Source organism: Eubalaena glacialis, chromosome 15, assembly GCF_028564815.1.
Source record: "Eubalaena glacialis isolate mEubGla1 chromosome 15, mEubGla1.1.hap2.+ XY, whole genome shotgun sequence".
Taxonomy (NCBI): domain Eukaryota; kingdom Metazoa; phylum Chordata; class Mammalia; order Artiodactyla; family Balaenidae; genus Eubalaena; species Eubalaena glacialis.
The window spans coordinates 1,389,370-1,405,404 of NC_083730.1; the positions used below are offsets into that span (position 1 = coordinate 1,389,370).

General features: G+C 42.4%; 1 protein-coding gene across 6 annotated transcripts in view; it reads right to left on the bottom strand.

Moving 5' to 3' along the window:
* The window catches only part of ATP9B (ATPase phospholipid transporting 9B (putative)), a 222,553-nt gene extending 207,968 nt beyond the window's left edge, over nt 1–14,585 (bottom strand). For all 6 annotated transcript variants that reach the window (XR_009697425.1, XR_009697424.1, XM_061170374.1 and 3 more), the window contains exon 1: nt 14,453–14,585. Coding sequence is in view for 4 of the 6 variants with exons in the window: in XM_061170374.1 (XP_061026357.1) it covers nt 14,453–14,568 (116 nt within the window). In the remaining 2 variants the exon portion in view is untranslated. The remainder of the gene's footprint in view (nt 1–14,452) is intronic.
* Between the last annotated feature and the right edge of the window lie 1,450 nt (nt 14,586–16,035).

Here is a 16,035-nt window from a genome sequence, read left to right on the forward strand (position 1 = left end):
CTGCTCTGAACTTCAGTAAAATGCATCTCCTACAGTATATGACAAGCTTTATGTCTGCAGTTAGCTATCTTTTCAGCCATCCTTCAGGGACCTGTGTGTGTGTGCACGTGTGTGCGGCCCGTGCATGGGTGGGTGGGTGCCTGTGTGTGCTGGTGCACATGTGAGTGTGTGGCAACGGTGCCAGGTAGCACTCGCCTACTAGGATTCCGTGAAAAGGTCAGCAGGCAAGATTCCCAAAGCCTCTATCTTCATGAGACTTTATTCTTAAAATAAGTGCCTAGCTGTCAAGAATCCAAGCCCAGATGGAATTCAATGATGGAAAAAAGTCCTTGGACGTGAAGGCCAATGCCAACCTCCCACCTAAGTTTCTGTACCGTCTTCTCAACATTTGGTAACTAAAAAATTGTCCAGCGAGTGGATTTACCAGGTTACTCAGTTATCCCCTACAGGGAAGAAAGACATTTATAACTCCCCATTAAAAAATATTTCAGTGAATATATCTGTGCACAGCACTTCTCCCATATTTTAGATGAATTCTTTCAGAGGTTCCCAGGACTAGAATTGTTATGTAAAGTCATAAGCTCTAAAATACCTGATACATATTGCCAAACTGCAAATTTAAACTCCCACCAATACGAGAGCTATGAGAAATACCAAAAACACTAGAAGCAATTTACCTTAGCCTTATCAGACTGGGGCTAAATACATTTACTTATTTAAGGGGAAGAAGATCACCTTTGGTGTCACACGGGGTCCTACACTACCAATGAACTATGGCCGAGGCTGCTCCCCTCTTGCACGGAAAATTCAATTTAGCTGGACGCATTTCGGAAGGTAAGAGGGGCAGCAGGGGCGGCCCGTGCAGACGTAAGATCAGGGCCTCTCGTGAGCCTGGAAAGGCAGAAGGAACTTGGCAGTGGAGGCCCTTGCAAATCACAGGAAAGACAACCATTTCAGGTGAGAGGCAAACATGAGATTCACTCTGCACTCTGGCTGCCCTGGAGAACTGGTCGAGGCAGAGCTGGAGCCAATCAGGAGGCCGCTGCAAGAGTCCAGGACAGAGACAGACAGTGCTTGAACAAAGGAGCTGGAGAGAAAAGGAGAGAAGTGGGTAGATTCGGGGCATTTAAGAGCTAGAGCAGACAGACAGGTGATGCTTGACTATGAACTCAGAGGACACGAGAGCCTAAGGACGACTGGCCTGTACGGGAAGAAGGACGGCAGTACCGCTCAGTAGGACAGAAAACACTAGCAGGGGCAAGCTTCGGACAGCAGAGGGAGAACGCTGCGTTTGGTTTTACTCACTTTCCGTCTGAGGCCTCTGCAACATGACGCAGGCAGCGGCAGTAAACGGGGCCCGCCAACGACGGGCAGGAGCTGGGAGGCCAGCAGCGGGAGGGAATCCATTCTTCGGCCCCACCAGCTCCTCTTCCCTTAGGAACCTGGCCCACTCCGCCCACCACCCGGGAAGGACCGCTGTGTAGCTGCCTGGGACCTCAAACCCTCCTGTGGTTGGTCGGGGACAGGCAGCCAACCAAGCTAAGCCACGGCTGTCCAGGAAAATTCTGCGGCTGGAGCTGAGAAAAAGGCGGCAGTCTCCCAGATAACTAAAACTACTGTCTCCTGTGATAAGGGCTGTTGGAGGTCTATGCCACTACGTAGAGTAAGAAACCCAGAAAACCAGTCTTCTGACAGAGAAGAATGAATCAGACAGATATGTGTAAAATGAAAAAAATGTTTCATGTTTCTTGTTTCATGTTTCAAGATTAAAATGTTTCATGTTTAATCTTTCATGGAAGATTAAATACATAATCTACTTTCAATATCCAAAAAATTGCTTTTTTTAAAAAGCGTAGATCTACAAGAACAGAAAACAAAAGAGGAGATAACAAAATGTAAGAAGCTGGGGAAAGCAGATGGATGGATGGTAAACAACTAAGCAGAACCACGAAAATGGAGTCTGAAGCCAGCAGTGAAGAAACCAGAGAACCAAGGGATTGGAACCTCGGGACCCTAGCAGGGCTGAAGACCGGCAGCACCGGGTGCCTCTGGGAGGGGGTTGAAAGGACGCTGGAATAAGAACCGACTGAAAGCTCTGAGAGAAACATCTGGATCCTTACCTGCAGCCCCCCTCCCACCCAGCTAGGCAACCACCCCTCCACTCCTCTGGGGAAGGGAGGCTGTGCTGAAAACAGAAGACTGAGTGAAGGGGCCACCAACCCGTCCCTCCCACTAGCCTGCTGATGAATAATTCAGTGTGGAAGGGATGACGATGCTGACGAAAAGGAGAAGAAACCAGCACTGAACAGCTACTGAAAGCTCAGACTCTCAGGCATTAATCTAGGCGCTTCACATACATTCATTTAATTCCCAGTTTTAGACAATTAACACAGAAAACCATACTACAAGAAAGAACAAAAACTCAAATGTCCATAGACAAACGTGGACCATACATACAATGGGATATCATTCAGCCATGAAAAGGAAGAAAACTGATACAAGCTACAACGAGAACCTTCAGGACATAATGCTCAGTGAAATAAGCCGGACACGAGAAGACAAACACTGAATGACTCCACTTACATGAGGTCCCCAGAGCAGTCAACTCCAGAGACAGAAGGTAGACAGAGGTGAGCGGGCAGTGGGGGAGGGTGGAGGTCACTGTCTAAGGGGCACAGAGTTTCAGTTTGGGAAGATGGAAGTTCTGTGGGTAGATGGCGGTGGCGGTTACACAGCAACGGTAATGTACTTAATGCCATTTACTGTGCATTGAAAAACGGTTAAGATGGTATCTCTTATGTTACGTATACTTTACCACAATTTTTTAAAAAAGAACAAACTTCTGTAATTATTGTTGATGACACCCTGCTCCCCGGCAGCCACGTAACCGCTGGAAGACGGATATTCCCTCACCACTACCCACACCCTCAGCGCGCTGAGCTAATTCCTACAACACGGTTTTACCTGCACTAACCACGAGGCCCTTTCTCCTCATCCTCCTGCTGGCTGCCACAGCCAGTGTGCTGCATCCTTACACACAGGGCAAGTTCGCTCAAGAGATCGATCGTTTGGGGAACAGGCTTGTCAATTAGACAACAAACCAGAATGAAAAAGAACTCCTGCAGGCGTCTTAGACGAAGGAGCCTGGGAAAATGGATGGCTAAAGTTTACTGAGTCCTTACTACGGCCAGGCACTCTGGAGGTCTGTATTCTGCATCATCAAAGAAGAAAACTTTAAAGCAAATGAGAAAATGGGGAAAAATATACAGCACATGACAGAAAAAACGATTCTTTATAAGCAGTTCTCACAAATCAATAAAAATCAATAAAAAAGCAAACACTTTGAATGACACATGAACAAAGACAATTCACAAAAGAAGAAATACAGCTATACTTAGAAAATTACACTCCACCACATGAGGACCTTACAACAAACACTTGAGCGTCTACTACGTACTAGCGCTGTCCCTGCGGGTACAGAAGCAAAGAGGCACACAAAGCCCCTGCTCACACACAGCTTAGGTACTAACAGGACAAAAACAAGACGTAAACTATTTTCAAAGGGGAAAGTGCTAGGAAGACAATAAAGGGGGTGATGAGACCAGAAGGGACAGGAGGGGGTCTTCCTCAGATTGTCCAGGAGCCTGAGTCTCGAGAAGCGACACCTGGATGAAAAGCAGCCAAGCACACCAAGGTCTAGAAGACCTAGAGGGGCTGCAGAGCCTGGAGGGCTGCAGGAGGGGAGACAGCCAGTGTGGCTAGAGGGAGCGAGCCGGGGGGAGCTGCGGCAAATGCAGCTGCAGATGCAGCGGGGCAAGCCCCACAGACTGGGAAGCCGAAAGGAAGAGTGTAACACGAATTCAAAGTGGAAGGGGAAGGCAGTGGAAGGCTTTAAGCCTGGGAAGAATTTTTGTTTTCAAAAAGGACGTTTAAAACATGCAAATTAAAACAACTGAAAAAATAATTATTAACATCTGGCATGGCCAACAGTCTTGGATAACCAGGGACTCTTAATTGCTGGTAAGAATGTGAACAACTTTTTGGAGACTAATTTGTGAAGATGCATCGAAAGCCTGTTTTTTTGTTTTTTTTTTTGGTAATGCAATTAAACTTTAACGCACAGGTTCTACTATCTCATAAAATTAAAAACATATACAAGATATATCTACAAAGATAATGATCACCGTGCTGTGCTGATCACCCCAAAAGCCTGGAAAAACCTTAATATCAACAATTAGAGTTGCTTTTAATACATGATGGAATACCATATCATCACTAAAAACAAGAAGGCAGAAGATCTCTGGCTAAAAGCATATGTCAGGAGAAGTAGCAGTCACTATTATCATCTCTCTTTTGAACACCTTACTCCACTAATCAAAGGGATACTCGTTTTAATCTCTCCATATAATCTTCTACAAACAACTCCAATTACTACTGATACCATCACCGAACATCCCTACAGCAAGCGACCTATCATTTGAGATGGTTTAGGCAAAAAATTACATAATCTAAAACAGAACTAATACTTTTCCTCTCAAAAATTCCTTTTTTCTTACTTCTGTGTAAGATTACTTCTTTTAAAACAGTCAACTAGAAAATGAATATTTATACAAAATGTAATTAAAATTCAAAACACCACTTAAATATATTATAATATAGTATACAAAATGAGATTTTTAGTCTTTTTCATTAAGTTCTTTTAGCCATTGTGTTGTTTTTCAGCAAAAGTCACGATCTTATCAAGTTTCATGCTAGGAAAGCAGTACAATGAGTCTGAAAGATAATGAATATAAGTAACATCATGTTTAGTAACCTCAACTTCAGGAATGGAGCCTTTGAGCTGGCAAGCAATTTATTCCACTTCCAAAGCAATTTGCCTATTGTATTGAAAATTTTACCTCAGTATTTAAAAACAATAAGATGATGAATAATGGATTTTTCAGAGACAGGATAAGCAGAGAATCTTAAGTGTCTTTGTTGCCTGGTGTCATACACACTTAATTGGTTTGTCACTCAAGAAAGATCAACGTTTCCAGCAATTAAGTATAATTCTGGAAACATATTTTTAAAATGAGTAAAAACAATGTGAACAAAGACGACAGAATGGATGATACTGAACCCAAGAGTACCACCACGGTAAGAACTGAAGACAGCTCTCTTAGCTGCTGCCAAAGGTTTAAAAAGATTAGGAACTTTCAACAAAACATTCAAGTACTGGAAGATGAATAATTTACATGTATCTAAGTAAAAGTAGGTCAATACAATAACTACCTTAAACTCACATTTTTACCTTAAGTATCCAACAGCCTTATTGTTTCCACTTTGATGAGAAACATTTCTGAGAGTCAACTGATATTAAAGGGAGAAAAACATTTAAAATATGCCTAATGCTTAAACCTTCTTTAAGAAAAATAAACACCCCCTCTTTGCCTACGTGTTAATAACGCAGAAAAACAAAGCAACAAAATGCTATAGAGAAATGTGTACATTTTCTTCATCAAATACAGCTTCCAAGTTCAACTGTGTCACTGATGAGTCATCAATGAGCAGCAAAACCGTAGGAACGTCCGGAAAGCTGGGACCCCTTCCTTCCTACAGCAGCGGAGGAGGGGAGCAAGGGAATCGGTTAAAAAAAAAAAAAAATTTAAAGGAGCAGCGCCAGAGCAGCGTGCCTTGACATCAGCAGCAAAAACAAGCAACAGGGACAACGGTCAGGCAGTCCCTCAAGCTGAGGTGCCCCGGCCACACACTGTGTATGCAGTAACCTTGGAGTTACTGACTCCTCTTACACAATGTTCTGTAAGAGATGAGAATACCAACTTCTCGAATAAGAAATTACACCAACACTATACATAAATGGAGACAAACTTCTGAATCAGAGTTAATGGTACGATATCTAATATATGTAAATGTCAATCTAGAAATTTACAGATGAGCAGGCCAGTTAGCTCAGGACACACACTCCAGTTGCCCAGAATGTGCTGTCCCAATCGCCAACGCTATCTTCATGCTGACACTGTCGGTTTAGAAAATTAAGTGAGACATTTCCATGCTGGCAAGTGTGAAGAATGTCGTAAACATACGCGAACTAGAGCCCTTGTAAAGGAAATTAATTCTATAAATTTTAAGACTATGTCTCTGATTCCAAGGAATCCTGGGCCTGGGTACTTGGATAAATGCTATCTTACTAATCATTCTGTACTTTAAAAAAGCTTTCAGGGCTTCCCTGGTGGCGCAGTGGTTGAGAATCTGCCTGCCAATGCAGGGGACATGGGTTCGAGCCCTGGTCTGGGAAGATCCCACATACCGCGGAGCAACTGGGCCCGTGAACCACAGCTACTGAGCCTGCGCATCTGGAGCCTGTGCTCCGCAACAAGAGAGGCCGCGATAGTGAGAGGCCCGCGCACCGCGATGAAGAGTGGCCCCCGCTCGCCGCAACTAGAGAAAGCCCTCGCACAGAAACGAAGACCCAGCACAGCCAAAAATAAATAAATTAATTAATTAAAAAAAAAAAAAGCTTTCAATTGCAAACCATCACAGCAAAGGAAAAGTTTCATCTTTACAAATAGTAAAATATTTTTTTATCATCATGGTAATTGTAAAACTTTTAAGATTCAGAGAAAATTGTGTGTAGACACTCAATGAGAAAACTAACACTAAAAAAAAAATTGTGTTGCCTCTACCAAGAAATGTACTAATATTTTAGAGATAATCAGACAGTAGGCATCTGTTCTCAGCATGAGTCTCTTTTTAAAAGAGACTAATAAAACAGAAGACTTAAATAAGGTCCACAGCCCCATAGCATAACACCAAAATGTCCAGGATACGAGCAAAAATCACTCATTACACCAAAACCCAAAAAACCTCAACTTGAATGAGAAAAGAGAATCAAGAGATGTTAACATCAAAATGATGCAGATGTTGCAATTATCTGACAAGGGTTTTAAAACATTCATCATAAAAATGTTTCAACGGGCAATACAAACATGAAGCATATGCAAAAGAATAGAAAGACTCAGCAAAGAAACAGCTAATATAAATTAGTATCAACTGGAAATTTTGAAACGAGAAAAAAAAAAAATAGCAGAGACTTAAAAACTGAATGGACAGGCTCAGCAGCAGAATGAAGGAAACAGAGGAAAAATCAATGAACTTGAAGACAGAACAACAGAAATCACCCAATCTGAACAGAAAACAGACTTAAAACAAATGAACAGAACTCATGACCATATGGGACTAAAAGAAAAGATCTCACAAGGTGTCACTAGAGTATCAGAAGAAGAGAAAAAAGAAGGTCCCAAACATAAGTATTCAAACAAATAAAGGCTGAAAAACGTCTATTTGACAAAAGATTCAAGAAACTAAGTGAAACAGTATAAACTCAAAGAAATCTATGCTAAGGCCCATAATAATCAAACTACTGAAAACTAAAGACAACGTTTGAAAGTAGTGAGAAATGATGATATCTTACCTACAAAGGAAAAATCATTCCAATGACATCAGATTTCTCATCAAGAATCATGCAGGCCAAAAAGAAGTGACATAACATTTTTCAAGTGCTCGACCCCAAACTGTATATCTGGTGAAAATACCCTTTAGGAATGAAGGGGAAATAAGACATCCTCAGATGAAGTAAAACTAAAAGATTTGTTTCCAGCAGACCTACCCTCAAAGTATAGCTAAGGAATTCTTAAAACAGAACGGAAACAATAAAATAAAGAATTTTGGTACATCAGGAAATAAAAGAACAACAGAAATAGCAAAAATATGGGTCAGTATAATAGACCATCCATCTCCTCTTGAATTTTCTAAATTATGTTTGAGAGATGAAGCAAAAATTATAACACTGTCTGATGTGCAATTCTAATTGTATGTAAGGGAAATATTTAAGTACTTTTACATATGTAAAATTTACATATAATTTTACAAGACACAAGCATACCTCAGAGTTATTGTGGGTTCGGTTCCAGACCACTGCAATAAAGCAAATATGGCAATAAAGTGAGTCACATGAATTTTTGGTCTTCTGGTGCCTATAAAAGTTATGTTTACAATGTACTGTAGTCTATTAAGTGTGCAACAGCATTATGTGTAAAAAAAAAACATACGTGCCTTAATTGAAAAATACTTTATTACTTAAAAATGCTAACCATCATCTAACAATGCAGGGTTGCCACAAACCTTCAATTTGTAAAAAACACAATAATGCAAAGCACAATAAAACAAGGTATGCCCATAATTACATTACCAATAGGGGAAAATAAAAGGATGTAAGGTAAGGATTATACACTTTACTCAAATTGATAAAATATCAACACAAGTATACTGTGATGAGTTATGTATGTATAATATAATATCTAGAACTGCTAAATAGTATTTATACAAAAAGAAGATCCAACATAAAACACCATAAGTAAATCAAAATGGAATTCTAAAAAGTGTTCAGAGTAACTCGCAAGAAAGCAGGAAAAAGAAAACAGAGAAACAAAAAACACAGAAAACAAAAAGTAAAATGGCAGATGTAAGCACTAACTAACCATCACTACAATGAATGTAAATGTTCTAAATACATCAACTCTAAGACACAGATCAGCAGAGTGGATAAAAAATATAAACCAACAATATACAGACTAAAAGAAACTCACTTTAAATATAAGTAGGTTGAATTTAAAAGGATGGAAAATTATACGCCAGGCCAACATAAATCAAAAGAAAGCAGAAGTGGCTATATTAATGTCAGTTAAAGTAAACTTCAGAGCAATAAAATTACTAGAGACAGACAGGGAAATTACGTAAGGATAAAAGTGTCAGTCCATCAAGAACACAAAGCAATCCCAAACACGAATGCACCGAACAACAGACCTGCAAAATATGTGAAGCAAAAATTGATAAAACTAAAAGGAGAAATAGACAAGTCCATGATTACACTCAAGAGACTTCAACTATCCACCCTCAACAACCCATACAACAACTAGACAGTAAACCAGCAAGGAGAGAAGAACTCAACACCATTAACTAACGAGATCTAATCACATTTCAGAACATTTCACCCAACAACAGCACCATACACTTTCTTTTCAAGAGCCCCAGGAATTCTTACTGATGCAGACCATATCCTCAGTCACAAACTGCACCAAATTTAGAATAATTGAAATCACACAAAGTGTGTTCTTTGATCACAAAGGAATCACACTAGATATTAGTAACAGGAAGATAACAGTAAATTTTCCAAACACACTTCTAAATAATCCATGGGTCAGAGGGGATGTTTCAGAGAAAATCAAAATACCAGAATTTGTTGGACACAGATAAGTCAGTACCAAGAGGGAAATTTACAGCACTAAACATTTACACTAAAAAAGAAGTCTCTAATCAATAATCCAACCTCTCACCTTAAGAAATGAAAAGAAGAGAAAAATAAACCTAATGTAAGCAAAGGAAGGAAAAAATAAAGAACAGAAATTAATGAAGTTGAAAAAAAGAAAACGATAGAAAAAATAAGTAAAATAAAGATGGATCTTTGAAAAGATCAAATCTCTAGCAAGAATGACCAACAAATAGAAGTGAAGGCGCAAACCACCAACACCTGAATGAAACAACATCAAAAGGGAAATACAGGACTACTACAAACAACTCTACACACATAAATACGGCAACTTACCTGAAACAAACCAATTGGTCATGGGGCACAAACTATCAAAACTCACCAAATATGAAATAGATCATTTGAATAGCTCAATAACTATTAAAGAAACTGAATTTTAAATTAAAACACCCTAAAAAGAAATCTCCACGTCCAGATGGTTTCACTGGAAAATAGCAAACATTTAAAGAAGTAACACCAACTTTACACAATGTCTTCCAGAAAGTAAAAGAGAAGGGAACATTTCCCTATGCATCTCACGGGGCCAGAAAGTAAAAGAGAAGGGAACATTTTCCTACTCATCTCGTGGGGCCAGGTAACAGGGGTAAAATCTGACCATCACTGCCGCTCTATTCATGGAATTTAAAGTCTGATGAGAAGAGAAGCAGTTATAGTCAAGTGCAATCTGTGGTATGAGAGGAAACAGAGTCCTACAGGAGCCTGGCAGGAGCATCCCATTTTATCCTGGCTGGGGCTGAGATCAAGGAAGCCTTTAGAAGTAGTCATTTCAGATGCTGACAAAGTCAGGAATAACGCCACTGAAATAATGGAGATGTGTAAATGCCAGAAGAAACAGCTAGAAGAGTCCAAAGTAACTGCCTGTGGGATGAGAGGCTGGGATAAGGGAGAATGAAGAAGAGGGGTAGAGAGCCACAGTATCTTATCATAAGCCTTTTACCACCAATTAACTTTTTAAACTATACGTAAATGTTACCACGATAAAATACAACCAAAGCCAAACTTCACAAAATAATGTAGAAGCACAACTTCCAGCCACAATCCATTTCTCCCTGCTCCTCTCACCTAAGTACAACTATAAACCTTGGAAATAAAGCAAGAGCCAACCACAGGAGAGCTCTGGAAGGTAGGAAGAAGGCAGCAGTGAGAGGAAGAGAGCTGGGCTGATCTGGGATGCAGAACTGGAGGAACACAGTGGCAGGACGTCTTACATGCCCCCACCGGACAAAAGGAAGGACACAGGCCCAGCATTGCCTAACTCCCAACCTAGCAAGAAAAGGCAGCCCAGGAAGGCCATTACTCCCCTGGCAGAACAAGAGTCCACCACCACCAGCAAGATAAGATTGACAAGTAGCCATGGGAATTGGCATCCTTTCCCACGGGCCTGAGACTCCCCTATCCCACCCAGGGACACGAGGGCATCCAGGTGGCACCAGTTAGGGCCCCTGCCACAACAAGAGGTTAGAGGCCTCAGGAAGCCTCCGTGTCCCCATGAGCCTGAGGCACCCCTCTCTCAGCGGGGTGGGGGGCGGCCAGCAGCACCAACAAGTGCAACCCCACGACTGAAGCAGCCAGCTCAGGAAATGGCTTCTATCCATGGCCTCTCCTCTTCCCCAAGATCCCAGAGCAGCCAGGGGCACCAGCAAAAAGGATTGGGGCACAGAAAGCCTCCTGGCCACAGTGGTGCTGAGTCTCCTCTCCTACCAAGACACACCAGGGAAGTCAGTGGGCACGTATGGAGAGGGTACGTCCACAGCCACTGCCCAGCCAACACAGCCTCGCCATCCACATGGGATGACACCACCACCTCTCACCAAAAGACACTGGGCCTAGGGAAATCCCTTCTTTTCCTCAGCAGCACAAGCAGAGACAAGTAAGAGCTCCAGTAGCACCACATAAACCAAGCACACCAAAAATCACAAGCCTGAGAATTAAACTGTCATTGGAACCATAGCCGACAAAGGTAGGCCAGGACCTATGTGCTAAATCTAAACAGGGTGATCATATGCTAAAATAAAAGATGTAAATACGGCCCACATTCTCCTAATATAATAGATGAAATATCCAGGAAACAATCAAAAACCATCCATCATACAAAGAACCAAAACACTGACAGTGTGAATTAGAAAAGACAATCAAGTGACACCAAAACTAAGATTAACTCAGATACTGGAATTATGTAACAAGCATTTCAAGCACCGAACATAAGTATGCTTCAACAATCAATTTCAAATTCTCTTGAAACAAAGAGAAATTATAAAACTTAAAAATACAATAGTAGAAACAAAACCTCACTGGATGGGATCTATAGTAGAGTGAAAATGACAGAGGACAGAATTAGGGAACTTGAGAACAAGTAAATAGAATTTACGCAGCCTGAACAACACAGAGAAAAGAAACTGGGGAAAAAAAGAGCCTAAAGGAATTACGTAAAACTAACAACAGATCCAGCATTTGTATCACTGGAGTCCAGAAAGAAGAGGAGAAAGGGGTGGAAATGAAAGAGAACTTGAAGAAATAATGGCTAAAAACTCCCTAAGTTTGGGGAAACAAAATACAACAGACTCAAGAAGCTCAGTGACTACCAAACTAGTTAAACCCAAAGAAATCATACCAACATACATCAAAACATGAAAGCAGCCAGACATAAATGATGCGTTACCTATGGGGAACACCAATTTGAATGACAGTGGACTTCTAATCAGAAACTATGAAGGTTGGAAGGAAGTGGAACAATAGTTTCCAAGTACTAAGAAAAGAAGTGTCAACCAGGAATTCTATATCCAATAAAACTACCTTTCAGGAATAAAGGAGAAATAAAGACCTTCTAAGATGAAATCTCAAGATGGGCTATAGGAAGGTCTTGAAATAGAAAGGAAATAAAAAAAGAGAGAATCCTGAAACATCAGGAAGGAAGAACAAAAAGAGCAAAAATATGGGTAAATACAATGACCTATCCTTATCATCACAAGTTTTATAAACCATATTTGATGATTTAAACAAAAAGTATAACACCATCTGATACTCAGGACATGATATTTAAATTGCAGGGGGGAGAAGGGAGGTAAAGGAACCAAAATGAGGTTTCCACAAATCACTCCACACAGTAAAATACTGACACCAATAAACTATGGTGGTAAGTCACATACATATACTGTAATACCCAGAGCAAACACTACAAAAACTATACAAAGACCTACACCAAAAAACACTGTAGCGATATCAAAAGAGCGTTCAAGTAAAAGGAAAGTAAGAAGAGAAACAGAAGAATGAGAATCCGAAGAAACACAAAGCAGATTAATAAAGTGGCACACTTAAACTCTAATGTATCGGGGACTTCCTTGCTTCCTTGGTGGTCCAGTGGTTAAGACTTTGCCTTCCAATGCAGGGGTACCGGCTCGATCTCTGGTCAGGAGCCAAGATCCTACATGCCTCAGGGCCGAAAAACCAAAACATAAAACAGAAGCAATATTGTAACAAATTCAGTAAAGACTTTAAAAATGATCCACATCAAAAAAAAAAAATGTTAATAAAAAACTCTAATGTATCAATAATTACCTGAAATGTAATGGCCTAAATATACCAATCAAAAGACAGAGATTGACGGATTGAATAATGGAGAAACATGATCCAACAGAAACTCACTTCAACAACTTAGATAGGTTGAATGCTAACGCCATGCAAACATTTATCCACAAAAAGCAGATGTGGCTACACCAGTCTACTAAAGTAGACTCCAGAGTAAAAAAAAATTACCAGAGACAAAAAGAGAAATATTACCTGACAATAAAAGAAGTTTCCACCCTGAAGACACAGAGATCCTAAATGTATATTTACCAAATGACTGAGCCTTAAAATATATAAGGCAAAAACTCACAGATGCGAACTTTGATGGAAAACTATTGTGAAATAGGTGGCACGTTTTCAAATAATATCTCCTAAAATCAACCACTTAGAAGATTACCTAAGCAATTACTCTTCCAGGTAATATCAGGGAAGAAAGAAAACGATACTTCTCCACTTCAGGGCCAAACACTAAAAATGGGCACCTTACTAACTTCTCCTGTAACCCTCAACAATTCTATGAGGAAAAATACTTCCCCCCACCCCCCTCTGTAAAGCAGAGGAAATTAGGGCTTATGGTTAGCTAAGATCAAACAGCTAGCTAATACGGAAATGAACCAAGATTCAATTCAGCTCTGTAACAGCATAATATGTACTCTTGACTACATGTTACAGCCTCTCAAATAGCCCAAACCAAAAACTATTCTAAAATTGGAATCCTGAAGCAACTGGCTATTGAAACCTGTACTTTTTCCCTCTATGTACTAAAGGCTGATTGCTTCTACAATTGCTCAGGAATAAAATTTTAACAACTCTGAAAGGCATTATCTCCCCTTCCTATGAGTTTCTTTTTCTAACCACTCTATCATTTATAAGTGTAGTATTCTTCCCTTTGGGTAAGAAATAAGTTACGAACTAAAACCAACTAGGGTATGACACTTCCATTTTAAATCACAGGTCTGCACTGTTTAATTCTACCACTTACTGTTAACAATTTAACCTTTCTGAATCTCCGTTTCCCATTCTTAAGAGCAAAAATTCTTGTCAACACAAAGTACTTTGTATGTACACGTTCAAGTAAAACGTGCACTTAGTAAACAAACTGGAATGTCTTCACTTGCTGTTTACACTTGTGAAAGGGATTCCCGACAAGGTTTGTATTTCTAAAACTAACTGGAAGTTGTATCTGCCATCTTCGCGATCTCTCCGGTGACACAGTACGGGTCTCGGAAACTAACAACTGCGTGATCCGTGCCGTGGGACCTGCGGTGCCCGTGCTACTTGAGGGAGCAGCCCCCCGAACCCGAGGCTCTTCCTCCTCTGCGCTCAGCCCGGCGCCGGGGCGCACCAGGGTCGTGGCAGCGCCCGGGCCCCTCCCGGAGCGTGGACGCCCTCCCCGGCTCAGGCGCACCCGCGGGGCTCCGGAGCCGGCCGCCCTGGGCGGACCCCACCGGGCCGGGCGGGGAGGGGCGCCTGGGCGGAAGGATGGGGCGGCACCGCCGTTACCTGCTGGACCGCTCGGCCCCCGGCCCGGGCCCCGCCGCGCTGAAGTAGGCCGCGCGTTTGCAGTTGGCCGCGGCCGCCGCGCTGCGCACCGGGCACAGAGGGATCTGTTCCGCCATGTTCTGGCCGCCACCTTCCCGCCCCTCCCGGATCCCCCTCTGTTCGCCGCCTTTCCCCGCCCTCTCCTCTCAGCTCCGGCCCCGCTGAGGCTCCGCCCGCGCGCCCTGCCCCTTCACTGTGCGTCGAGGCCTGATGGCGTCACTACGTGTCGGGGCCCGATGACAACACCGTCAGCGATGGTGCGGTGCGGGAGGCGGAGACACCCGAGGCCCCGCCCTCCGCGCGTCGGGGACCGGTGACGTTACCTGCGGCGAGGGCGCGAGTGGGACGCGGTGGCGTTCGGAGGCCCGGCTCCCCGCGCGTCGGCCACCGGTGACGTCACCGCGCGGCGAGGGAAAGAGCGGCGGCCGAGTAGTACCGCGCGGGGCGGGGTGCGTGCGCGCATGCGCCGCTGGCCGGACTGTGCTGAGCGCGCATGAGCCTCAGCGCTTTCTAGTAAGAAGTACGGCGGGTGTTGGTCCGCTGGTGTGCCCCCGCCCGTGGGGACTTCCCTGAGAGCCGGGTGCAGGGCACCGAGGGCCTTGCCGCACACCCCTGGGACCCCAGCGCACCGGAGCCCGGCCCACCTCCTTAGCGCAGTGCGCAACCTGGACGCCGCGCGGGGCCGACCCGCCTTCCCTCCTCCGTCCGGCGGCGCCCCTGCACACCCGGTCCCTGCAGGTTCCCCCTGTGGTGAATGAAGCTGGTGGCCAGTGCCTGTTGCCACAATAGCATGTGGGTCTTGAGTGTCCAGCTAGATCACCACTCTCAACAACTGACAACCCTGAAGGATATGCTTTATTGTCCTATAGGCTGTTAGCCAGTTTTGTGTATAACCCAGCAGTCTTACCCTAACATTCCTATGTTAAATCGCCTCTAAATACCTCGGTCCTGCAATACTCTTTGAGCTGATCTCAATATCTGACTCACTGTATCTTCCCTCTTAATAAGTTGAATAGAATTTTTGGCCCATCTTTATTATGTATCTGCACGAGAGTTGTTTTACCTCTCGAAAATTATACTTTAGCAAAATGACGAATTTTCAAATATTGAAGAAGAGCTTCCTTATGTATTTTTAAAAACGGATGACTGGGTATCGAATCATGGAATTTAAATGCCATTTGATACATTTGAAAGAGTGATGTCACAGTTCTGTTTTCTAAATGTAAATACTAAATGCCAAAAATGCATCAGTTGTAACTATTTACACTTATAATGAAAACTTTGAACTATCAGTACAAAATGTGTGAAGGAATACATACTTCTACAAAATTCTTCTAGGGAGTCAATGAGAAAAAAAGTTCAAAGACTGCTATCGTAATGCACAGTTTTTTAAAAAAAACTTCCATAAAATATGAATCTTGTAAAAAAATCCGCCTTTAAATATATCTTTTATAGGCCAATTTTAGCATTTATGATTTCTTCCTGATACTTTCTTTGCTTTGCTCTCATGGAACTCTCCCTCTAGAGAAATGCATTCTTTCTCT